The sequence below is a fragment of the Rissa tridactyla genome, chromosome 6 (assembly GCF_028500815.1).
Source record: "Rissa tridactyla isolate bRisTri1 chromosome 6, bRisTri1.patW.cur.20221130, whole genome shotgun sequence".
Lineage (NCBI taxonomy): Eukaryota > Metazoa > Chordata > Aves > Charadriiformes > Laridae > Rissa > Rissa tridactyla.
The window spans coordinates 48,994,212-49,019,949 of NC_071471.1; the positions used below are offsets into that span (position 1 = coordinate 48,994,212).

The window sequence follows — 25,738 nt, forward strand, 5'->3', positions numbered from 1 at the left end:
GCAGGAGCGAGAGCACAAAGCAGAGCACTTGGTACCGAGGAACCTGACCCTCACACCGAGGGCATCTCAGGGGGGGTTGATTCTTACCAGCCCTGTGGATTGGACATCCCTGAGCAGCAGGAGAGCAGTGGTGGAGCGCTGCTTTGCTTTAGTTCCCTGCATAAGGAGACCTGCTCATGAGCTCCAGGGCTGCTCTGCAAGGTCAACAAAAACACAGCAAGTAGGAACGATCACCTTAAAAGCACACTTCAGACCTAAATCAAAATGTAATATGCACATCTCAGTTACCAATTAACTCTCACAAGCTGATTTCAATGTACAGAACGAGTTGGAAAAAAAATCCCTATGGATCTGGCTGTAGAGATACTCCAAGCCATGTTTCCTTGTGCTTCCCACCCATAAGATGACCCTCCTCGCCTTCAGCAGCAGCAGGGCTGAGGCCTGCCATTTTCAGCTGCAGAATGAAGGGCACAGCTGAAAGTGCACTCACTGGGGGCACGAAAGCACCCGCAAATTAAACCCATTTCGAGCAACAAGAACTTTTAAAATATTGGTTGGTGCAACCGTAAGACCTGCATCTCACTCTGAGGATAAGTTACCGCGAACGCTGCAGAACAGCGCAAAGAACGGAAACTCCTCGCGCTGCGATGTAAGGCGATGTTTTCCCCCCAAAACACCCGGCGTGTCCGCGCTCCCCCGCCCGGGTTGGCGGCGGGCGCTGCCCCCTCGCCCGCCAGCTGAGGCGCCGGGTGGCGCCGCCAGGGGGCGCTGTCGGCCCGGCGCGGGCGGCGGGAGCGGGGCGGGGCGGGGCGGGGGGACCGGCGGCACCGGGGGCGGGACCGGGGGACCCGCGGGACCGCTGCCACTGCCCGGCCGCTCCCGGCCGCAGCTCCCCCACCGCCTCGGCCCTTTTGTTCCGAATTGGGGTCAAAGCCCGAGGGAAAAGGAGCAGCCGGTGCAAGGGGCGCTGTGTCTGGGAGCGCGCCCGTCCTGGCCGGGGGGGGCCTCGGGCACAGCCCACCCACACTCGCCCCGCCAGGATGGACCCCACCGGCACGCGTGGGTAAACTGGACACACACACACACCCCGACATGCGTGCCAGGGTCACCCCATCCCCGCACTGATGCACATGGCTGGGGTAAAACCCAGCCGCCCCACCGACGGCGCCTGCTGCTGCTGCAGGGGTCGCAGAACGGTAGGGGTTGGAGGGGACCTTCGGAGGTCATCTAGTCCAACACCCCCGCCAAAGCAGGGTCACCTGGGGCAGGTTGCACAGGAACGCATCCAGCCGGGTTTTGCATATCTGCAGAGAAGGAGACTCCACAGCCCCTCGGGGCAGCCTGTTCCAGGTTCCAGGATGAATCCCAACTGCCCACCAACATGGGTGGGCCGGGGGCAAGCCCAGCCACCCCCCAGTTGTGCACATCTAAGGTAAACCACAACTGCCCCTCCAACAAGCACATGTGGTGAAACACAAGGTATCTGGAGTAAACGCAACCAGCCCAGCACCATGCGCATCTCTGGTGCAAATCCCAAAATCACCACCGGCACTGGCCAGCCCAGTGTCAACCAGCACAGCCCCAGCAGGGCTGGCCGGGTCACATCTGATGACACCACCTGACAATCGGCCGCTTTCAAAGCTCAGCCTCCTGCTGCTGCTGTCGTCCACTTGCCTTGCTCTGGCTGATGGTTGCAGGTCCAAAGAGGGTAAGGGATTATGGTTTATAATTAACACAATTAAAAATAGACTTTGAATAAGCTGAACACAGAGAGGCTAGAAATCTCTTGTGCAACTGGCATGTTAGGAGGAAACTAAGTGGTATTATTCAAACAAAGGTAATCCAAGACACCACAGCGCGGGAGCTTCGACTACCAGGCAAGTACTTTTAAGCTTGTTTACAAACCAACCCCCAGTGAACTCCATACACGCACTGAGCAGCATGAATTTAACCACAGCCAGCTCCGCAAGCAGTGAGACAACTGCAGAGCTAGGCCAGATTATCGTCTCTGTTCTTGTACTCAGAAACTCTAATATTTGCGAAATTCTAGTTTGCTTTCCAGCTGGATTCCCAGGCTGAGGATCTCTCACTGAAAAAAGATGCTTAAATTCAAGGGGTTTGGTTTTTTAAATGCCAGTCCGGCTTGTATTTAAATTTCTTACAGATCTATCTTTAAGATAATAGCCATGAAACACTGTATCTGGGTTTTCTTCTCATCTGATGTTCACAAGAGTCTTTCCTGGGAAAGGAGAAACTGGCCAGCCAGTTACACTGGAGAAAATGTGAAACAGACTATTAATAAAATGCTGTGCAGTTCAAAAACAAAACCTGGGGGGGGCGGGGGGAAGGAAAGATTAAGAAGTTTGAGAGGGGGAAGTTGAGGGCATTTATTCTTTTTTGTCCCCCCCCCCCCTTTTTTTTAATACTAACTCTATATAGTTTGGGACTTCTATGGATTATTTATAACTAGGATAGAATTTTCAGACAGAAATGGGATTTTTAATATCAACAGCCTTCCTCAGAACATTTTTATTGAGGAAATATGTTTGTATGACTGTGGAAGCCATTGGGATGCTTGGAGTAAAAGAGTACAGAAAGAGAAGACTGGGTTAAATTAATTCCTGCTAAATGCTTACCAGCAGACTTGCTGTCTATATGGGGAGCTGGAGACAGAACTGTACCAGGGTAAAAAGGATACTGTGTCTATTTATAGCACTGCCTTCAACACCGTAGGAATTCAAAGGAAAACTCCAACTCAGCACACAGTCTTCTCATCATCTGCTTCTGTCAAGATTAAATCGGGGCTGAGATCATTCCCTTTCCCTGCAAATCCCTGCTAGGAAGGATCTGTTCCTGCAAGTAAGGGACTACCATGGTACAACACACTCCAGAGCTCATATGGTCCGGTCCTCACCCAGCCAAATGTCACCTCGTTCCTCTTGGTAGTCAGAGGAAGGGGAGAGAAAGATCCTCGTAAGCCTCAGCACTTCAGCAGGAAAGACCAGAGGTATTTCACCACCTGCTCTCCACCCCTGCTCCCCATTCTGTCCCCGGCCCTCCTTACACCAGATGCTCTGGGGCACATGCAAACAAAAGGGTAGTGTAGCTCCAGCGTGATCACAGTGCCAGGCGGCAGGGACGAGAAGAGGAACAGGGTCCTGGCACACAGTCATGGTCACTCCTGGTGTCACTTACTGAGATGAGTCCCTTACCCTACAGGGGCATGTGCCACCCTTGCCCCTGCAGGGAGATCCATCTCTGAGGAGGAGTGGGCTCCAGTCGGTGTGTGGGGCACCTATTATCAGTAGAAATTATCTCTGATCTTAAGAGGACAAATGAAAGCAGCCTTGGAAAAGGTATTAGCAAAAACCTGACCACGACTCTAAAAATAAGGCAGACTCCTGGAGTTCCTTAGCCCCACCCTTATTTTAGCATCATGGTGCCTCAGATCTTTCCTTCTCATCTTCCACTTTCCAGTTTCTCTTAGTAAGAGCTGCTCTTTCGTTCTTCACAAAGCACTACCTACTCTACTCTCTCGGAGCGCCTCTTCCGTAATTCCATTATCAAGCTGTCTGCTAGGTAGGGACCAGAAGGTGCAGGACTTGGTGCTGCCTTTGAGGTACAGGTAATTATTATGTGCATCTGTTATTGCGGTTGCTGCCTCAACAGGTGGGAAAACATGCTGTTCGCTGATAGATTTGCAGCACTCTGCGCTCCTGCCTTGTCTTTTCTCTAAAGCCAGTCGTGTGGTGTTCCTAAAATAATAAACACAGCCTCACTGCTGCCACAAAAACCCCTGGTAAATATATTTTTATGGGAATGAAATATTAAAGGATTTGAACAGTTATTCACTGAAAGCAAAATATGAGCAGTAAGGTTGGGTAAAGATTCAAAGGCTGGTTTGCTTCCTTTCCCTGGGGCACATCAAGGCTGTACTGTTTGCACTTTAGAGATGGATAGTGGGGAATTACTTAACCCAAAATGATGGAAACAATTCAGACTATAATAATATAGCATGAGAGTTTCTCACATTACATCTATTCCCCATGCTGCTGGCTGTATTCTGCCTTCAGATTCACGTGCACAACTCTCATTGGATTCTGGAGAAACTGTATTTGAAGCCAAAATGCATTTCATTGTCTTTCTGAAGTCTCTCTATGGTTTAGTTGCTAAATCCTGAGCTCAAGGACTGGGGACAAAGCTTGTCTAAACATTTCCCAGTGTCTGTCTCTCTGAGATTCCCATCTGCTGTGTTTTATTTTGAATTTCATCTTCCTACTTTCCTGAAAACACAAAGCAGAAACACACGTTTCCTCTGCCCTGGAGTGCAGGAATCACCAAATTTCCCAGCAGGTTCTCTCACAACATATGATGGATCCAAGTTTGTCTAAAAATGCTACAAGCCCTTTGTGGAGTAGAAAGGGAGGAGACCAGAAATGTGGGCCAAGTTTCTGAGTGTTATGAACACCCCCCATCCTCCAAAGGGACACCATATCCTGTTTCCTCTCTCCCAAAAATTTCACCTGGCTTTGGGTTTCATTAGGAGAAACACACGTTGCTCAAGTCCAGGCTCTAAGTCTTCAGTTCGTGCTTCCTGCTGACACTGCAGAGACTGCAAGAGCCACAAAAGCCGAGTCTGACCTGGGGGCTTCAAATTTACTACAATAGCAGAGCAAATGAAATGGAGAGCACGTTAAGCGGGTTGGGAGATTGTTGTTGACCAACAAATCTTCATTAAGTTCCCACACCAAGCTGTGCTGCACCTCTGATGAAACTGATTATTGTGTCTCCATCTGCGTTTCGACTATTTCTCCACCAGGCTTAAAGCAAATTCAAACTTGCTTTAGGTCTAATTAGAAATAAAACACAATATTAATCCACCTTGTCCCACGCACGCACCTAGTTTGGAGGTGCTGGTGCATCATTCAAACAGGCCAGGTTCCATTCTGTTCACCACCAGTTATTTACTGCCCTGGTTTTCGCTAGCTCTTTTATTTACTGCCAGAGACTTTGTTCACTGTTTTACGGTGACTTTCTGGATTAGTGGTTTGCATTACCAAACACAAGGACTGAGATCAGTTCCTGGCACTGCTCTCCAGACCTTTCAGCTCCAAAGCCACCAGCGTGAACCCCAAGCGTTCATACAGCTCCCACCTCCCCACAGCAAAGCCCGTGCTCGGTGTAACAGCAGCTTTCACATGATTAGAGCAAAGCCCTTTTCTGATATTCATGACTGAAGGGAGGCTACCACGACTGGAGCCTCTGGCAGCCTTCCCCACCGGCCACGACTAGAAATACAGCTGCAGAGGTAAAACTCAGGTGCCAAGCTACTCTGCTCTGTGGGCTTTAAAAACACTCTGCCCAATTTTGACTAAACAGAGAAAGGTTTGAGGAAGAAGTGCAAGGAAAGCAGGGGGCATTAATCATCAGTCCTGAGAGTTATACAGCTTCAGCATCTGCAGTGTACACACAGAGCAAGATCTGCCACGGACTGTTATTGCCTTAAGGTAAGACAAGAAACAATTATTAGCTCTTTCTCCTCTGAATACAACGTGGAAACAAAAGGTACATGCAGATACACCATGATTGAGGGAGTTAGCCTTTAGTACCATTCTTTGCTAGATAACATTTATGGCGGCCAAACTAAGCATTGCCCATGGAGACTGGCCATACCCCACACCATGGTGTCCTCAGAGTCAGACAACACGGATGGGACTCAACCTTTTCTGTATCAAGGAGAAGGCATCGATTATTTGGTTTTACACAGCAGCACCTCAGCACACAGGCTATTAGTGGTTCCCAGCACTTGGGCACTGCACGGCAGCCTCCCCTTGACAACGCTGCCCGCTGCGTCCCAGGCAAGACAGAGGAGTGCAACCACAGCAGCTGCCTTCTGGTGGGATCTGAACTGGTTTTTGCTAGTGGTTAATTGGTTTCCATCTCTAAAAGAAAACGAGTTCTGTTGGTTTTGTACCAGGTGATCTGTGACATCTGGGGGCACACATTTTGAACTGCTCGTTTGTTTTAGAAATATGGTAGGAGTTAACCTAAAGGAAAAAATATTAGAAATACCTGTAATCCCAAGAGCTAACACAAATGCTGGGAAATTCTAGACCTCAAATTAGCTGTGCTACAGAATACGATGAGTTCCTATTTTTTTCCCCTTCAGCAGACTTAGTAGGGAGATTTTACAATGAGAAGAAAGCAATTTGCTTAGCTGACTTGGGATTTCATCTCCTTCCATTGCATCTCTTAGACTACGCACACATCAGCAAGCAAGTCTCAGCTCTGTTCAGTCTCAGTCTGACCTCTGTACTAACTTGATTTATTGTTTTTAGTTCTCAAATAGTATATTACGTTATACCCCAAGGGGTCTGATTAGAACTGGTCAGTATTTTAATGATTTATGAGGGGCATCTGGGACTGCATGGGTAGCATACATGTTGTGCCACTGCTATAGGAGGAGACTATATCGATCCACACCAGTGTGCTCCAAGACAAAAGCGTGTCAAATTCCAATAAGCTTTAGTTCCCAAACCTGATTTGACAGGTGGCCAAGCTTGCACTGGGACTGTCCGTAGTTCTCATGGTGGGAATAAAACAAAACAGCTGGATTGCTTCTAGCTATTGCATTATGAGAGGATTTCCATTCCTTTCTCTTGTTCTATTCCTATCTTGCAGAGCTTAAGGAGGTGTTTATCCTTCCCAGTTCTGTAGCCAGAAACCTGGGCAACAGGAACTTGCTATCAGCTCTATGGTTTATCTTTCTGCCAGAAGATACTGGTGAGAAATACAGGCTACTGGAACTAGCCTTCCAAACCTCTCTGAATCCTGCCACGGCTATCACGTTACTAGAAAGTCTCAGATCAGAGAGGCTGGAGTGAGAGAAAGAAAGATGACGAAACACTTAGAAAGACAATGCAGTTGTTCTTAAGCCATAGTGTCACGGTGTTTAATAAGGAATCATAGAATACCAGGTTGGAAGGGACCTCCAGGATCACCTGGTCCAACCTTTCTTGGCAAAGCATGGTCTAGACAAGATGGCCCAGCACCCTGTCCAGTTGAATCTTAAAAGTGTCCAATGTTGGGGAATCCACCACTTCCCTGGGGAAATTATTACAATGGCTGATTTTTCTCCCTGTGAAAAATTTTCCTCTTGTGTCCAATTGGAATATCCCCTGGCATAACTTGTACCCATTATCCCTTGTCTTTTCCATGTGACTCCTTGTAAAAAGGGAGTCTCCATCTTCTTTGTAGCCATGCTATTTTTTTGGGGTATCTCTAAAGAAGGACTTTGCAAGCACAGAAAAAAGGGTATCAGGAGCACAGCATGGTGATAATGGGTTTCTGTGTCCTTGGTTTGATTTTGCATGCTCTGAATTCTATTTTGAGTTCTATTCTGCTGAAGCATTGCTAGGAAACCTCGTCTCCCAGCTTGGAAGTTCAAACTTGACCATGACTTTCCGCTTATAATGCAAGCTGCTTCTGACTTACTAGAGGTGGGCACAACTTTTGACCCAAATTAAACCCAAGGATGACACTCTACCCTGTTTCAGTTATCACTACAAGTGTTTGGCAGCACTCTGCCCCTGGGTTGCCTCCCAGCTCAGACTTGTGGAGAGACACAGAAAAATCATCCAACTTAACTTTACCATCTCCACCTGTGCAGTAGGAACAGCAGTGTCTTCCTCACAGGCTCACTGCGATAACAACTATAAAATCCTTTCCAGTGATCAAGAAACACCAGGGAACCGTCTTGCCTGCCTCCTGCTGTTTCCCATCTTCCTTCCCAGCAGGTTGCTCAGCCCTCCTGCCACGCCAGCATAGGGATAGGTGACTGCTCTCTCCTGTAGGTTGGGTAGCACAGAGCTATCTTCATAGTGCTGGTAGAGACCACAGGGCAAGAACAAAGAGCAGTGAAGCTGTCAATAAGCCCAAACAGAACAGACCCAAAAAAGAGCAATATATTGTTTTTAAGATAGAAGAACATAACAGAGCTAGTCACAGGGGAGAAAGGCTTTGCATTGTGCCATCCTTTTGGTTAAATCCTTGGGGCAGAAACCATTCATTTGTAATGGGATTCTTTGAATTCTGAAGCCTGATGTTTCCAGCGCTGGGCTGGAGGACACTGCTATATTAGTTATTGTTAAAGTAGCCTCATTCACCTTCAGATGTGGCCTGCTAAAATCTGGTGGGGACAAAGGACACCGACCTAAGGGACTGCATCACATCTGGAGTTCTGTGCAAGGCACAGAGCGGGACATCCCTGGCCTCTGAACAGTTATTGCTGAAGCAAGAAATAAACTTCTGCCTCAAATAATTTTGGAGGTGACCTGGGAAAATTAGATCAGGCTAGATTAAGAGTATGCAACAAGGAGTAAGCCTGAAGAGTAAAACCATGGCTGAGAGACTGGAAACAACACCCAAGTGACACTTTGTCATTAAGCTAGATGCAGTGTGCTCAGCAACCCAGCCGTGGCTTTCTCGTGTTGTGTTCAGTTGGAAGTGTGAGATGTCCAGATTGATGTCCCTTACAAAGTAGACAGTACACAAGAGTGTAGCAGTCAGGCTGCTTGACAGTCACAGTTTCACCCCAATCGGCCACAGAGAGGGAGCAGAGAATGTACCCTGCAGTGTAGAGCACTAACAGCGCATCCCACACAGCGACACTGCTGAGGTTGAAATGCACCACCGCAAATGCGAGCCTCCAGTCCACTGGATCTGCTTCAGAGAAACAGTCTCGGCACATTTCAGGCAAGCTGTGAATAAACCTAAGCTTGTGCCTCTCTGCAGGGTCATGCTGCAGTAACATCATTCAGTAATGAGAGCTCCACACGCTCTCTGCAACTGCAGGCTGCAAATATTGGTAGAGCATTACTAAAAGTAATGAAAAAAGTGACTAGGACTTGCATTGTTCAGAGAGGGTGAAGGCTTTGGAGTGGTTGTACCAAAACACCAGTGTCGGCCAGACAACCCAGCTGGTTACTGGCAGCTCCAAGAGGAAGTCAAAGTGGCACACACCACTCCTGATTTACAGCAACCTGCATCATCTTGCCAGCCTGTTGTTCAGAAGCATTTAATCCTTTGAGTTTTTCAGTAATCTTCTGAGCGTGCTTCCAGAAGAAAAAGAGTTTACACATTCAGAGTGTACCATCTTTCACCTCGGACAAGTCATTGCTGGAGGCAATAGAGATAAAGTGATGTAACAACCTTGGTGCATAGGAGAAGAGCCAGCCTTACACAGGAAGAACTGAATTTTAGGCAAGTTTGTCATCAAGTTCTCAAGAGGGAGTGAAAAACATCAGTACTGAATGGAGGAAGGGGTTACAGACTGTCAGAACCAATCATTGGTCAAGTCTGATGGCTCATGTCCATTGCAGAAGAAACTAGCAATGACATTTGATCTAGGAGTGGTAGCCTGGCAGTGAGCTAAAGAGACTCAAACATGGACATGCTGTTGCAGTGACAAATAGCATGGAGATGTGGTAGATGCATTTTGGACCAGCTACTGTCTTTGGGTGACATGCAGCGTGTCTGATTCTCTACCAGATCAGGTTGGGTTAATGGGTATAAGGATGCACTTGGCAGCTGAGAGCACAGGAGTACCGAGGGGCTCCAGAGGGCCCAATTTTGCAGCTGAACTTCTGTGCTCACAACCAAAAGCCCAGCATCTTTGCTGGGACTAGGGCTGGAGGGGAACCGACTTTCCTTTGCTTGCTTGCCAAGAGCCAAGTTCAGGTCCTTAGAGCTCTACAGTGTTCTTGCTCCAGCTGATGACTTCATGAACACCTAGCGTCGGGAGGAACACAGCTCCCTGCACAGCTTTAAATGTTTGTGTTTCCCTGCATATGGCGATGACATCATTGCCACCTGAGGGCCTGAACTCTGGGCTTGGCAGGTAAAAGCCTTTCGGGTCACCTTACATTGGGGTTCTTGCTCTCGATGCATATTTATGTAATGATTGCTAGATGGCTGTAATTAAATGACTGTAAAGCACCACCTAAAATGCACTAGCAATAAATTCTTAATAGCTGATGCTATAACAAGCAGTTACAAAAAAAATATATTGTAACATGCAGATTGTTAACATTGTCTGGGCCTGTTTAATGCACAGCTTTAAGTAGTTACAATGCACACTATTAAAATGGCATGTAAAATTTGTAACTAGTAAATAAAAGGTCCAATTCAGCAAGAAAATATACCCAAACTTCAGTGCTGAAGAAGCCATGCAAAAGCTTGGGATGGATGAGCTATCTCCTCTTATCTCTGCAACCCTTCTGGTGGTGCTACCTATCGGCCATGGTTATTGTAAAGCATAGTCCTTGTGCCCACCCCTGCCTGGTGCAGACTCTGCCCCTGCCTCTGTCCTGACTCAGAAACATGGTTAGGATCCCATTTATATAACAAAAATGCAACTGTGTCCAGAAAGCCCTTGGTTTTGCGTTCTGTGGGGAAGGGGTGGGTCAGGGAAAATCCATTCAGCTGCCCATATTTTTCGTTTCTCTTTTATCCAGTCAAAGCTGCAGTGTGGGCAACATCTCTACAGAGATGACTTCCCATGGCTAAAGAATAAAATAAATATACATGCAAGACCCAGAAAAATTAGCAAAATGAGAAGGTGTCCAGGTTTTGCACATTTGGTACAACATTGCTGCACATGAAAGGATGGCTGCTTCTGTCTAGCCACCATCAGGAACCATACATGTGGTTGGTAAATACAAGTGCACTAACCAGCTGATGACAAGAGAGTATTTCATACTAGAGTTACAGAAAAAAAGGAGGCCACCCTGCCTCGGGGCCTGCATGCTGATATACATCCTGAAAGAGTCAAGATCATCAGGTCTGAGCCCTGCTGGCTGGTCCACAGACTTGCTATGAAAAAGTCAGACATTTTTGAGGCTTCTGAGGCCTGGCAACCCATAACATCACTGGAAGCTGTGGTAAATTCAGCATATTTGAGAACCAGGATGGGTTGATTAATTTCTTCCTTATATTTGAGTAGTGCTTTGCAGCAGAAATGTCACTGCTGATTTCCTTGGATGTCACAAGGAGGAAAGTTCTACTTGGACAAAGGAGAGGTGTCACAATCCCGTTCCAGTTAGGACAGAAAATTTGGTACCAATGAAATACTGAGGGGAAAAAAAACAATCAGATGTTTTGCTCTTCCTTGTGCTGCTCAAAGCTGTCCAATAGAGAGATTGATCTAGCTAGTCTGCTCCTCAACATAAGCTCTGCGTGGTCCGTTGAGAGCAAGGCCATCTAAATGGATTTTGCCAAGTCATATCAAGTGGGTGCCTTACCCTAAATGTATAGCTGGGTTAAAGTTGTGGGTCTGGAAGCCTCTACTAAATTTGGAAGTACTGTTCAGATTACATCCTCCAGCTGCTGGTGAGATTTTCTTACAAACAGTTGGCTACTCAAATACCTCATGCCTCCCTGGAAACCGCCTCTATCTCATCTTTCAAGTCCAGCCAGCCCTACCTCAGTCATCGCTGTATTTGATTCATACCGTCTATATCCTGTAGTGCTTCTAGCAATTGATAAATTACAGCTCCAGCAAGACCATCGGGTTAAACACCAAGGAAGAAAGAATGATGACAGTAATACTTGTCATTTGTGTGGAGATGTAGCAACACAAAACCCTCTCTCAAACATATGTTATCTTGGAGGAATCTTTCCAAGGGATAGGCTTTCTGAGAAACATTTATGACTTTTGAATACACGATAGGTATGAACTTGACACGACCTACTTTGGCCAAGGCCCTGGGGTTCAGCCTGGTCTTTCACCACCACAAATCAAACAGTGCAGTCAGACTGATACCTTCACTGAGATGACAAGGTTACAGCACACACTAGCTTGAGAAAAAAACAGGATGTGGAGCACTTTGTTCTCAGGATTTAAAAGTTCAGAAATATTTTTACTAAGGCCAGAGGAAAATGGTTATGTTCTATCCATACACAAAAGCCAATACAGTGCCTGGGATGATTAAAATATTCATTACATCATTGAAATGAGAGCATTGACATCGTTATACTATACTCAAATCCCTCCTTTATCTTGGCATTGGAAAATGCAAGGAAAAGCAGAGGATATAAGGGCTTTCTACTAAATATCCTAGACACAAGAGTTGGGTTTTTTTTTCTCCTGACTTTCCACAGCATCATGCTGCAAGTTTTTGTATCACTCCATCTCAACCTTCACACCATCTTCTCAGCTTGATCTCATCCCAATGTAATGTTAAATTGCCAGTTTACACTGACTTTTGAGTTTGTTCTTATTTAATGAAATACTATGGTGTGGGAGAAATTGGACAAAAGGTAGCACATGTTTCCAAGGACCGAGACACCTGTCTCTAAAGGCCCTCTTCTCAGCACGGCACTGAACAGCACTAATTGTGTTATGGATAAAGCTGTAGCCACTGAATTAACTGAAAAATGACCAAAGCATCCACAGTACTTGCAGTGCACACAGGCATTCACTGATGGGAAGAGAGGAAGCCTAAACACTCATGAAGGAGATACTCTCTGTGAGCTCTCACAGGACCACTTTCCTTTCTTCCCAGGATATTCCATATATACGGAACCGTTGACCTGGCCACTCTCGTAGCCCGCCTGCAGCAAAGGCACTGATGGGTTTGCACAAGGGGGCTACAGGTGCAGGCACAGCATGGTGACACGTACGGCCTGTGTCATATTCTAGGTCACTCTAGATGATCAAAATGACCTGCTCTGCGATAGGCCTCTTTGATTACAATTCTCCTGCTAGTCATCATTAAGGAAATTCTATTACACAGTTCAGGTACAATTATTGTTGTAGTACAAACCAATTCAAAATTAATCTAAATATAATGGTAAAATTTCTCCTACGTGATTGAATAATTACTGCAATACAACTCCAGTAGGGCAAAGATCAGGAACATTTCGTATGAGTATCATTCAGAAACTGGCATTTTAAAATTGTATTGCTCATTCATACGACACACATCACAGAAAGAGATCCACTACAAAAAGTGAATATAGAGGAATTGAGCTGAGAATCATTAAAAACATATTTTTAAAATGAAGAACCACATTATTACATATAATCATTTTCCTTTCACACTAATTTGTTTTAATCTATTCATGTTCCTTATAAAACATTACACAAAATTTTAATCGTAGCATTGTTTTCTTTAAATATGTGCATTTCAGTAAATGACACTTGCATGTATAAATTTAGTGAGTTAAAATGTTAGACTGACGCTAGAACTGAGCAGTCATTTATTCAGAAAAAAAATTGCCCTGTTTTTCTGTCTGTAAATTTTTTATGGAAAGCTATTTTTTTTCCCCAGTATATTCATTATTCAACCTATTAATTGAATAGTCCTACAGAGACTTCTCTGCTTTTGAATCATTCACAGCCTGTTAGTTCCAATTATTTCACATTTGAAATTTGAACCCCACTCCTTCGTTTTTATTGGACGTAGACTTTACATGAAGTGATGCTGTTCTCCAGTTGTACAAATGTGACCAGAATGCAGATGGAATAAGTTTTGTACCCAGCGTCAGCAGCTCATGTCTGTGTTTCAACAGGAGCAAATTCCTTAGCTATAATACAAGATCAATGTGAGCACAAGCTGAAAGTCATCTTAGGATAATTCTGAAGGAGGACACCCATCTTATAAACACATATTCTACAACTTTCAATACCCGTGTAGCACACGCTACTTTCTTTTGCCAAGCTTATGCAGTTATGTTCCCTTCTAGCAATACAATTAAAAAAAAAAAGAAATCTCTGAAGGAGCACTTTTCCTAAGGTGTGCTATACTTCAGAGTTGTCCACCCAGCTGTACAGGGATGGAGTTATGGACCTGGAAAGCACAGCTCCCAGAAGAGCCATGTGAGTGAGTTGCTGCCTGTCCCTTCCAACCTTAATGACAGCCTGAACTACACAACGTTACCAGGACTTTTGGGCAGTGCCCCGTGAGGCTTAGGAAAGCAAGGCTGACAACAGCCTTCAGTCTTCTGAGGCTAGGTAATATGAAAATCAAAGTATCCATACAGTGGAGAGAGCAAGAGGAAGGAGTAACAGGCAGTAGTAAACAAGAAAAAAAACCCAAAACAGTTGAAAGCAACTTTATAGGGAGTGAGAAGTGCCCTAGAGTAGTCATTAGCCACACTGCAAGGAATTAGATACATCAAAAAAGGGGAACATTTGCTGCAGATATTATGAGGTGGGAAGGATTGGAGGAGGCTGTTATTCTTGAAAGTATTTAATGAACTGGCAGATGGCCCTGTGGTCAGGACACAGGAAATGGAAGTCCCATTTCTGCTGCAGACCTCCTGCGTGGGATGAGAAAAGTCAAGCTGGTGACTGAGATCACCAGCAGGAGACGAGCAGACCTGGCACAGTAGGCACTGGGTGGCCAGTGTCAAAGAAGCTATCAAAATCCATGGGGGATGTCCGTTCCAGTATGGAAATTCCTCCATGCCTCCTCTTGCATAAAGCCATCCAAAATGGGCAAGAACATCTGCTTTTGTTTTCACAGTAAAAGCTGACACTGGAGGAGATATGCACATTTGGGAAGAGAGCGCATTCCACAGTGGAGCTCTTTGTAATACAAACAATACGAGACCATCCTGGGAACATCATTATTTGGTGAAAACTTACTGTATTCAAGAGGACAAGGCTGCCTGTGAAGGTGGCAGAAGAAGGTGCACTGACAGAAGAGAGAGCCCCTCTTGGCAGCCGGGTGGCAAGGCAAATCGCCCAAGTGCACGGCAGAAGGGTGGGCTTCTAGTCAACGTTCAGTGGCCTAACAGCGACACAACAGTCACCGCTTCCCTTCTTCATTTCTGTGGACGTTTCAGGGACTTAGTTGCTCCATTTCTCCATCAGCAAAACAATGGATTGATGTAGAGGTGCAACGAGCTCCCAAAGCAGGCTCGTCTTCAGACTCTCTCTCTGTCTTTGTGCATGCAAAGACAAATATTTTTAAACAAAATTACACCAAAATGTGAACTTGGGGCTAGTGAAAGTACCACGATGGCAAATTCGGAAAACCTTTAACCACAGTTAGTGGTTGGAAAGAAACTGTCAGTGGAGGTGCTTGAACATGAATACAACCTTTTTGTAAATGACAGAGCTGTTCAGCAGAAAGATAGAAGATTTCAAGTTTGCTGTCTTGGACTGTTCCACCCCAAACCACCCCCCTAGTCATTTATGCAAAAGACATTCAGCAGCCAGTGGCAGAGCAAGACTTTGACTCATTGACTACAACTTCACCCCGTCATAGACAGAGGCTTCTGTTCTAGAGCTGCCTGAGTTGACAGAGTTCCTACTATCTCTATAATGCAGGCACTTGACTAAATCCTACAACATAGAAAAATATACACATTTTTAATAATTTCTTAGAACATAACTCTGTTAAAAATAGAGTCTTTATTGCCCTCTTCAAAAATCCTCCCAACAGTTAAAATCTACAGCTAACACAAGGAACCACTATTTCAAAAGAAATGTACCACATGGGAAAAGAGTAATTCCAGAGATAAACTGAAGCCTAAACAGAGTGTTTCTCCTTGTAATAAAAGTACTTATTTCAAGATTAGAAATGCGATAGTTCTTGGAGGGGGCAGAGAAGAGAGAAATGCAAATGAAACAATGTATAAAAAAATATATTAACGCTCATATAAATGGCAGCTCAAATCACTATAACTTACTCATGCAGGTTCTTTCTACCATGAACATATGTCATCAGGACAAGTATGGCTGGCAACGACCACTGGAAAGAACCAAAATTCTCCTGTTGAAGCTGACAGTTAAGAGCTAACCAGTGAATAAGATTTTGCGTGACCAGTTCTATTCATCTCAGCTCATTGAGCAAATTATAAAGGACAAATCAGATAAAACATATACAAGCAAGTCCTAGTTATGTGATTAAAGGAAAAGCTCAGCATACCCATATAGTAACTTATTTCTATACCCACCACGTAGCTACATATACACAATACATTTTCCATAGCATTACCTCTTTCCATTCAAGAGCAGAACTCTTGTGCTGGTGTATCGAGGACTGGGCTGTTTCACTGCAGCGGTAATAGTGTCTAGAATTCCAAATAGGAAGTGGGAAACTTCATACTAATATGAAAAAAGAACCTTTAAAAAAACAATCATGAAGTGTTAATCGACTGTTTGACACACCTAGAAAGGAGGGTTGAGCAGTTGGGTCAAAATAAGCCTACTGATGTCCTGAGGCTAGTAGTTTGAAAAAGCTTTAGCTTCCAATTTGACATAATAATATGAAACTTTAGTTAAGAAGCACAGGCTTCAAAATCATCGTCCGAACCACAACATGGGACTACGTGAGCCACTGGACTCTTGTTTTGATTGCGACAGTATTCCCAAGTCCAGTCATGGTTTCTGCTTCTGCTGTGATAAGCATATGAACACACGAGAAAAAGACAGTATCTGCCCCCAAAACCTTACTACTGCAACTGTGGGCAAGCTTTGTGAGGGGGTAAGAGAGGGTAACCTCAGAAATGTCTCTGGCTGGTGGTGAATGTCTGCCCTCCACCTTTCAGGATGGCCTGGGACTCCCTGTGCAGCAGGGACTTACTGCGCCCCAAGATACGAAGTGCCTCAAGCCGGACGCCTGGCAGCCAGAGCCGTGCTGAAACACCATCCCTGGAGGAGCTGCGGCGCCTGCTCTGGACACGCAAACACCCCACGGGGCACGTGGACGAAGTCTGGCCAAACCTTTACGTGGGAGACCTGTAAGAGAGAGGGAAGTGTTGAAGGGTTTAATGCAACTCTTAGCGCCCACCTTATTTCCTCCAAAATCTTCCACTCCTTATTTAAAAAGAGAGCTAGGCATGAATTTGGGGACCCCTCATAGTAAGTCTAAGTGTTGAGTAAGTCTGAACGGTGCGTAGGATGCTGTAGGATAGAGAGAAGGCATCCTAAGTGACCGATTCTTCCTCCTGATTTCTCCTCCTGCATTAGTAGAGGAGCCCTGCACTGCAACAGCCTGGTGGGGCCGTGGCATCGTTACTGCAGGCAGTCATGCCAGAGCTTGGTAAAAACAGGATCAACCTTGTTTTTTCCTCACATTGTCAGATGGCATCAGTCCCCTGAACTGATGGATGCTCAGCAGAGGTGACTTGATGAGAAAGCAAACCAGAAAACTCTTGGCTTGTGCAGAAACATCACCACCAGCAGCAGCTTTTTATTTTTTGTCAGTTGAGAAGAAGAACCTATACCGATGTTTGGGAGAAAAAGGCAGGAAATGTAAAAGTCACTTTCTTAACAAGACACTTGTGTCTTGAAGCATTTTGGTGGACACTTTGGACCTGAACAACCTGTCAGAAAATAGCCACTATAACTTCATGTAGCTTTAACAAACTGCACGATCAGCAGCATGTTCTAACCCACTGTCCTTCTTCCAGGTATGTTGCTCGTGACAAAGAGCAGCTGAGCCGAATGGGTATCTCCCACGTTGTGGATGCTGCCGCTGGGCGATTTCGCATCGACACTGGACCCAAGTTCTACAAAGATCTGCTGGTGGATTACTATGGAGTAGAAGCAGAGGACAACCCAAACTTTGACCTCAGCATTTACTTCTACCCAGTCGCTCGATACATAAGAGCAGCTCTGAATTCCCCAAGAGGTAACTAGACCATCTGTGCATGTTACATACCTTCTGCATAGGAGCCAAATAGGGCAAGTTATCAAATAGTATTCAGCAAAAACCAACCAGCTGCCAATGTGGGTAAGAACAGAGTTACCCAAACCAAGTAGCGTCATGCCTGCCTCCTGAACTCCCACAGCAAGTGGGAGTTCCCCTGAAACAGGGAAGGACGCACTGAACAGGCTTTCAAAGGAGTTTTCCCTATGCCTAGTGCTATTCAACATCTCTATTAGCAAAAGACAAAACAGCAAGTATCTTTTATTACCAATATGGACACATGGACCTGGGAGGAGGCACATACACTTGATCTTATCTGGGATGGGGTAAAAAGACAGGGGCAAGCATTATATTTGAGTAAGAAGATTCAACTATAATGCTACAAGCCGTACAAGTCCTACAAACAGGATAGGGAAGAATTCTCTGGGAAGCAATTCCGTAGAAGAGAACCTAAGCAACACCACCAGCCAGGAGATAATGTCATGCTGCTGCTAGAAAGAGTATAACTTTGAAATAGGAAGATAACCTGCAAAATCCTTGGACTCACTAAACGTAGGCCAGGTACAATGCCAGAGGCCTGGGGTTAGAGGGGGATCATGACTATTAAGGACAAACCTTCACAAAAGCAAGTCTCCACTATGCCACAAAACTGTACAGATGCCCACTCAAAAGCAATTTGTTAAGAGAACAGTTATACACTCAGCAAACTGTTCTGCTTGCATCATGGTGAGCTTTAATACCCAAAAGCATCCTAAAATATTAACTACCCAGCTTAACCATATGCAGCTAGTATCTGATCTACACGTCTAGAGGCCTACCCCATACAAGCTAGGAAAGGGAGACACAGAAACCAAAAACAGTGCACATCCATGCTAGATACCTCAGAGTTTACTGTCGTTTGGAGGGCTTGATCCATCCTATTAGAAAGTATTTGCCTTTGTTAAACCGAGGGCTGCATTTTGGATTTCAAAACCACTAACATATTTGGCGAATTTGGATCTGCACCCATTTCTATTACAGCATATGCTATTTGCAATTGAAGTCATTATTGGTGGTGCTCCAGAGAAAGGTAAGATCCAAACATCTTTTCATGTGTGTGTAAAAAAAAGTTCCAAATCAATTGACAAAAGACAGAAGACAACAGATGAATCACGCTGGCCACAAAAGCAAACAAAACCAGTGCTTTGCAAGATGCATGCCCAAATACAGAAAGTTATGAATGTAGAAGAAGTTAGGGCTCAAGGCAAACACAATGAACTCATCATGTCTCGAGTGCATATTTATCCCTACTCCCATGCTTTTATATATTGCTTTACTGAGCTCCATATGGAAGCAGGGTTCTGGGAATGGAGACAAGGTGAAATTCAATCATATACAGTCCAGCTGTTGCTGACATTCATCATTTTAAGGAAAGTGCAACAGTTTAGAAAATATATAAACAAGATGTTCTGGAAGCACGATTTCCTGAGGTACAGAAATTTAGCAGCTAAATACCCATGACCTCTGCAGGGACGAGACAGGGAGGGGATTGTTACTCACATCATTTAGAAGAACAGAAAAAATGGCACTTTTTATAAGCAGTGATGCTGAACAAAAAATTATACCAGGTGACAAGAGGCCTGTTCATATTAAATTCAGGATGTAACAAGGTACTTCCATTTGATTGAGAAGTCATTTAAGACTGCCGCTTAACTATTACAAGCAAATTCGACATCTTTTTTTTTTAATGGAATTAAATTATCTTTTCCACCTGGGATGATAAGTCAAAGTTAAGACCATATAAGGCACAAACGTATTTAAAACTATGAATGAAATACTCCTTAGAATTAAGTAAGAACTGTTGTTCCTATGATGCTTGAAGAAAAATTCCGATGCTTTACACTACAAGTCCAGAAAACAGCATGGGCAGATTTATTCCAGATTTCTACCTTAGCTGAACAGAATATGTCTTTGGTGATGTAAGAAATTTATTTTTAAGGCAATTTCTTCAAACCCGGATGCCAGAGCATGAGCAAAAGGAAGCCGGGGAACATGCACTCACATGCTCCTAATTGGGAGCTATAGTCTTTTAGGAAGGTTGCCCTTCTCCTTCTGCCCACTATTGCTATTGTTGTCACAGCGGTTGATGGCTGCAGCACGCCCTGAATGACTTCTTTCATCAGCTTTGTCATACAGATTAAGAAATACGTGCACTACTATTGCAGCCATACCCTATAAGTAGTATTTTATGAACCCTGCTTCCTTGGCTGCCTTTCCTTCAGTAGAGCCCTGCTGTTCCTTTGCCCACGTAACAGAGCTGTTTGGGAAGGCTCAGCCAAGAGCCAGCAGATGCACAGTGTGCCGCCTTCCCTGTATGGAAAAACAGGGTGTCGTGGAAATACTGGCCTGCTCCCTCATGCTCCCCCTTCACCTCGGGAAGAGGGCAATATCAGTCTTGCCCCTTTGCATGGCCATCTGTACAATTAGCATTTTCCTGGAGTGCAGCTAAACATAGGCGTAAATCAGCAGGGTTTGGTACAGTCTAGCAGAAGAGGGAGGGAAAGAGAGCTTAAGAGCACAGATGAAAGCATGCCATGAAAACTATTAAACTAATGCTGTGCAGAGAGAAAGATTCCCAAGTAGAGAGCTTCTCCTTTTATTGACCTCCGAACATGTTTAAAACAGGCAGGTTAAAATCACCCATTAACTTCCTGAAATTGAAAGCCCTCTCTAAGGCATTTCCCTTCTTCCACTTCACTGGAGCAACGGAAAAGCTAGGCTCCCTTCTCCTGCCGCCTTCTTAGGGGTGGTGGTTATGAAAGAGGCTTAACTCAGGAGAAAAGGGTCCACTCTCTTGACTCTGCCATCAGTGTATTGTATACATTAGTTTAACTTGCCAGTCTCCAGCAGATGACAGCCCTTACCTGTTCCAGGAGGCGTGGGACCATTTAAAGCTCTCCGTAGGCTTCTTGCTATTTTCAGCTGTGAAAAAATACACATTTGATTAATCAAGAAATAGACACTTGATTCTGCACCTGGCTACGGGACGGTGGCTAAAATGTAACAGGAGATGAGAGAACCGTGGTGGAGTGGGAAGAGCCCCTGGGGCCCACTAGCCCAGCTGAGCTCTCCTCCTGGTGAGCAGCATCGTTCTGCTGGATTCAATGGAGAGAAGGCAGCTGGGGCGTTCACTCTGGGTGACGGTCTGGAGCCTGGTCTTAAGCCAAATTGAATCCATCCTGCAAGAAAGCAAGGGCTAGTTCAGGACATTTAGCTCAGTTAATGATGAGTAGCAAAAGGACAATAAGATATTATGTCTTTTAATGACTAATTTGTTCAACAACATTGAATTTCCCAACTTGAATTTGGCCGACAAAGTTGAATGTGCAAACTTTATCCCTAGTGCAAACCCTTTGATGTCAGTAGAGTTACAGCAGGCATGAGCTGGATATAATATCCATAATCCGTTGTTAAAAACCAAGTGTTATTGTTCTGCACAAATCCCAGCCAGATGACAGTTATTGTCTGCCTCTGCAAAAAGTAGCTTGAGATGTGCGGTGCAACATTTCAAATAAGGATTGCAAGATTTAATAACGCCAGAAGCTAAGTGCCCCCATTTCTCCTCAGTTAATCCCATTATTCCTAAGGGATCCTGTTACACGCTCAGAGAGAAGGTTGCGAAATGGCCCTGCAACGCGGGATCAGTCCAACTTCTCTTCACACCGTATGTTAAAACAAATGGGCGTGGGGAAGGCAGCGCTGGAGGATGCCGGCTTTGCAGCACGGATTCTGCGGTACAGATCTGGGTATAACCTCCTTGCCCACCCCATGACGGGGGCACACACCGCGACTGCTTCTGTCAACGCTGCTTTCCCAGGCTGTGGTCCAGCAGCCAGCCAGGAATCCGAGCCTCGGGAATGGGAGCCTCGGTGCCGGGAGGGCGCGTCTCGGCTGCCTCCCACCAGAGGCTGATGCAAGGCGCCGTTATCAAGCCCGCTGCAGGCAGCCCGCGTGGCGCGGACGTGCTCTGGGCACAAGTCACATGCAGTATATCACGGTGGGTTCAGAGTGTCACTTAACCCATCTACAGCTACTGCTGAGAGACAAGGGTCCGAGCCTGTAAACAGAACCAAATAGCAACGCAGCTTTTGTTTCCTGACTCAAGTTTAACATTCAATTTGTTTGCTACAAACAATCACATAGTAAATTCAAATCTGCTTTCATTAGAGCAATTTTACGTTAATTAAATCATTTCACACGACTGATTTATCTGCAACAAACAGCCATTTTATTGTCAGTGTACCAGCATTTATCATAACCTCTGTGCATGGCGAAACAAAGGCTAACAATGTGGAATAGATACTGCACACGTAAAAGAGATAATATCCTTGCACCCTCATGGGAACAAGTGTATTAGAGCGGCATGCAGATTAGGTCCAAGGTCAACAGCTGGGGCTTGTCCAGGTTTTTGCTGAGGCACCTTCTAAAGCTAGTTGCTGATCTAGGAGGACTCTTTTGAAGTGCAGATAAACCAGAGAAGCAGGGAAGAAAATTCAGTGTGTTCTTACCCGACACCTCCTCTTCTCAGACACAGAGTTAGATATAAAACGGTGGAGAGACGGCCTGTACAAGCAGGAGCCTGGAATTTGTTCTGCTTTCTGTGCCCCCAACAAAAAACACATCAGGCCATATTTAATGGCAGCATCCATACCTGCGCTCAGCTCCATCTTCCGTTCCAGACTGCAGGTGGGGCTAAGCATTTTCCAAGGCAGAAGGCTCCATCTGTGTGGAAAAAAAAAAATGGACACAAGAACAATTTTACAGAAATTAGGTTCAGAACAGCAAGTTTCCTGTCCCCCATTCAATTTCTGTCCAAATTTAGATCGAATTTCAAAATATTTGGCAATTCAAAAATCAAATCCAACATCAAGGCCATCTCTTTTTGGTTGTTTTTTGGTTATTCTCCCCCCCACCTTGGTGCAGTTCAAACTTTAAATATAATTTCTTTTTCTTTTAGTTGTAGAGTTCTAGTAGCTTAGAAGTTTTCAGACAAAAAACAAGAAAGTGATTCTGGTTCTGAGAAAGCTTTTCAGGACATGCTGTTGCTTGGCTTTTCTTATCTGGGGTGTGCATTAAGGTGAGTGTCTGGATTTCCCCAGCCCCTGCCACTACGTTGCAGTTAGGCTGACTGCAAACTACTAAAGCATGGGTTTTCCAAAGACCTTTTGGACTTAGCCCTGTTTGCAGTATTTTTCAAAGAGAGACTGTTCTCCTGACGCCTTTACATTCCTGTGAAAAATCTCAGACCTGGGTTATTTGGGTCTGAAATGACTCCTCTGGGGAAGATAATACAGCATACGTATCCCACAAGGTTGGTGAGAAGGCTAATGATAGTGCAGCACATTAAAAAACAAAAAAAGTCTAGTGAAAATTCAAATTATCGTTATCTTTTAGCAGGGGTGCAAAGCATTTCTCCATATTCCCCCCCAAAAATAAGACTTCACTTCCAAGAATCCCCATGGAGTTAATGGAATTGACAGATAGATGTAATTTAACTTGAATAACAGCATCAGTATCCCAGTAAATTCTGTGAAGGTGTATCTGAATGGGAAAACACAAATAGAAATCACTTGATCTTCTAATTCTGCAAAACTGACACGATGTTGGAAAAACCTCTTCCTTCCCCGAAAGGTTTTGATGCTCAGTCCAAGTCTGCTGTCACCAGAGCTGTTTTTACCGCTTCCTTGGAGACTATATTTGTCCCTTTATTTCTGCTGAAGACATGCCTATCTTTAGGGCTGAGCTCAGATTTCTCATGCCAGGATAATGAAAGGTGGCTGTGTCACATACGTTGTGGAATTCAACACTTCTCTCAACCTGCTGGCCAGAGCAGGTTTTTACAACACATGCTCGCACTCTCTGAGCATGTGGCTATGCCATCATCATTAGTCAGAACTGGAACGGTTGCTAAATACATACTTCTGTCACAAACAAAAAGGCATTTAAGATGAAAAGCTGTGCACAAAGTACCCAGAATTAACACCTGCGGAGATGGGGGCAATCCGTCTGAGGTTTTTGGCTGGATCTAGGCTCATCATCCAACAAGGATATTTTTGTCTCGCTCCTTGGTAATAGAGAAATTAAGATGCTGTAAGCACAAACAAAACAAGGACATAGTCCTGAAAAGCTGTCCGTTCTTTCTATCCCTCCTTACATTTTATCAAAAAGCAGCATCTGAGGGACTTTATTCCATCTCTAAAGGAAAAAAAGCAACATGAGATTGTTTTTACTGATTTTCACCTTTTTCTGGATATGAAAAAAAGGACAAGAGTGTGAAAATTTTCAGGCGTGGCTATAATTGAGTAGAACAACAGCACATTTTTTTTCCAATTAAAAAATCTCTCATTGAATCATACCATTTTTGTTAAAGTTGAAGCATTTTACACTATTTGCAAGATGCAGGTTTTCAGGTTCCTGAAGGAGCTCTTTGTTCACATCCAGAGGGAAAGGACAATAAACCTGAATTTTTCCATCTGAAAGAGATCCTTTTGACAAAGTTTCCTTTAATTTCACATAAGACCATTTAAAAAAAAAAAAAAAAAAAAAAAAAAAAGGTATCTCCTTCCAGCATGGGTCAAAGACACACATTAGAAACCCGGGAAATAGGCATGATACAGAATTGCATTTCTCCGGCTGCTTCCGTTAGCAATCACAGCAGAAAACCCAAAAGCAGAGCAGAGGGAAGGAGGGAGCTACACTTCTGGATCCCTGGAAGGTCTTCCCTGAGGCACGCTTACAGCAACGTGGAAGGACTCATGATATTACTTGTAATGAACTCTTAATGAAGATGCACTCCTCGCATTGAAATCTCTGGAGAACTCAAAACATTTCATAAATTGTTTTTCTGGTGATCACCTAATACAGAAGGGAAGATAAAGGCATTAGGGAAGGATAGTGCCTATAGATGCACAGGGTAGGCTATAGAAATAAAAAAAATAAAAAACAAAAAAAAACCAAAAAACCAAACCACAAAACCATACGAAAATGGTGCAAATGGCATACACAAACAGGAGCTGTTCTTAAGGGTAACACCCATTTTCTCACACACTTCCAAAAAGGTCTGGGCATCAGTCAGCACCCTCAGAAAGCATTACTGCCCTAAGCAAAGAGGAAAATAGAGCTTGCGGAAAAACAGGGGTGTTTCTGCAATAGCAGCGAGCACTCCTGAGCGTTAAGCATTTCAACCCCCAAGTTTCCAGGCCCTCTAATAGCAAGCGACCTGCCAAGGCTGCTTCTCATAGGACGGCCCTCAAGTAGGAAGGCTCAAAGCTTTGCCAGCCAGTACATCACTCCCAAAAACACAGGTGAGCCAGCAGGGACACCACGGATGGCAGGCTGGACAGGAGGGCTAAGGGCATGCCATCAGGCTGACAGCTAAGCCCAAACAAGCAATCTTGGGTCCTGGAATACAATTATTAATTTTCTGTCCCCAGCCATTAAAACCCACCCTGTTCCTTCAACCAGCACTGCACCAGGTCTGCTCTGCAGGGCTGAGCACACCTGCTCGCTCAGCCCCGGTATCAGCACCACTTCCATCTCTGCTCCAGCACCGTAAACCCCGCCAGCTTGGCCTCCTGGCATAATTGCAGCTCTCTCTCCTTTTTCCAGGCAAAGTACTAGTTCACTGTGCAATGGGAATCAGTCGATCTGCAACTCTTGTCCTTGCTTTCTTAATGATCTGCGAAGACATGTCCCTCGCTGACGCAATTCAGACGGTGTGCTCGCACAGAGGGATCTGCCCCAACTCCGGCTTCCTCAGGCAGCTTCGGGAGCTGGATCTCCAGTTACAAAGGGGGAAAGGCAGAGAAACAGAGACCTGTTAGTGCCAGGGGGACATGTGTCCGGGCACTGGACCGAGAGATGCCGCCCTCACTGAAGACAGCGTAAGGATGCTGTCAGGACTGCTCCGCAGCTGCACTGAGAAACTCCTTGGGAAATGGCTGAGCACAAGCAAGGTGGTAGGAGTCTGGTATGTATTTTTTGGATAAGCCCACTAATTGGAAAGAAAATTAAATAAAGAAGGATTCAAGCTGTCA

The 25,738-nt window shown here is 44.9% G+C and overlaps 1 protein-coding gene across 2 annotated transcripts; it reads left to right on the forward strand.

The window, feature by feature from the left end:
- Positions 1-1,580: 1,580 nt before the first annotated feature.
- On the forward strand, positions 1,581-25,738 carry LOC128910796 (dual specificity protein phosphatase 13-like). 2 transcript variants are annotated; one of them, XM_054204532.1, is made up of 4 exons: positions 1,581-1,708; positions 16,561-16,752; positions 17,425-17,645; positions 25,311-25,738. In XM_054204532.1, the coding sequence occupies exons 2-4, from the start codon at positions 16,562-16,564 to the stop codon at positions 25,523-25,525; spliced, it is 627 nt and encodes a 208-aa protein (XP_054060507.1). In that variant the 5' UTR covers positions 1,581-1,708; position 16,561; the 3' UTR covers positions 25,526-25,738. The 2 variants fall into 2 exon arrangements, with proteins under 2 accessions (XP_054060507.1, XP_054060506.1); XM_054204531.1 differs by lacking the exon at positions 1,581-1,708 and adding an exon at positions 1,739-1,877.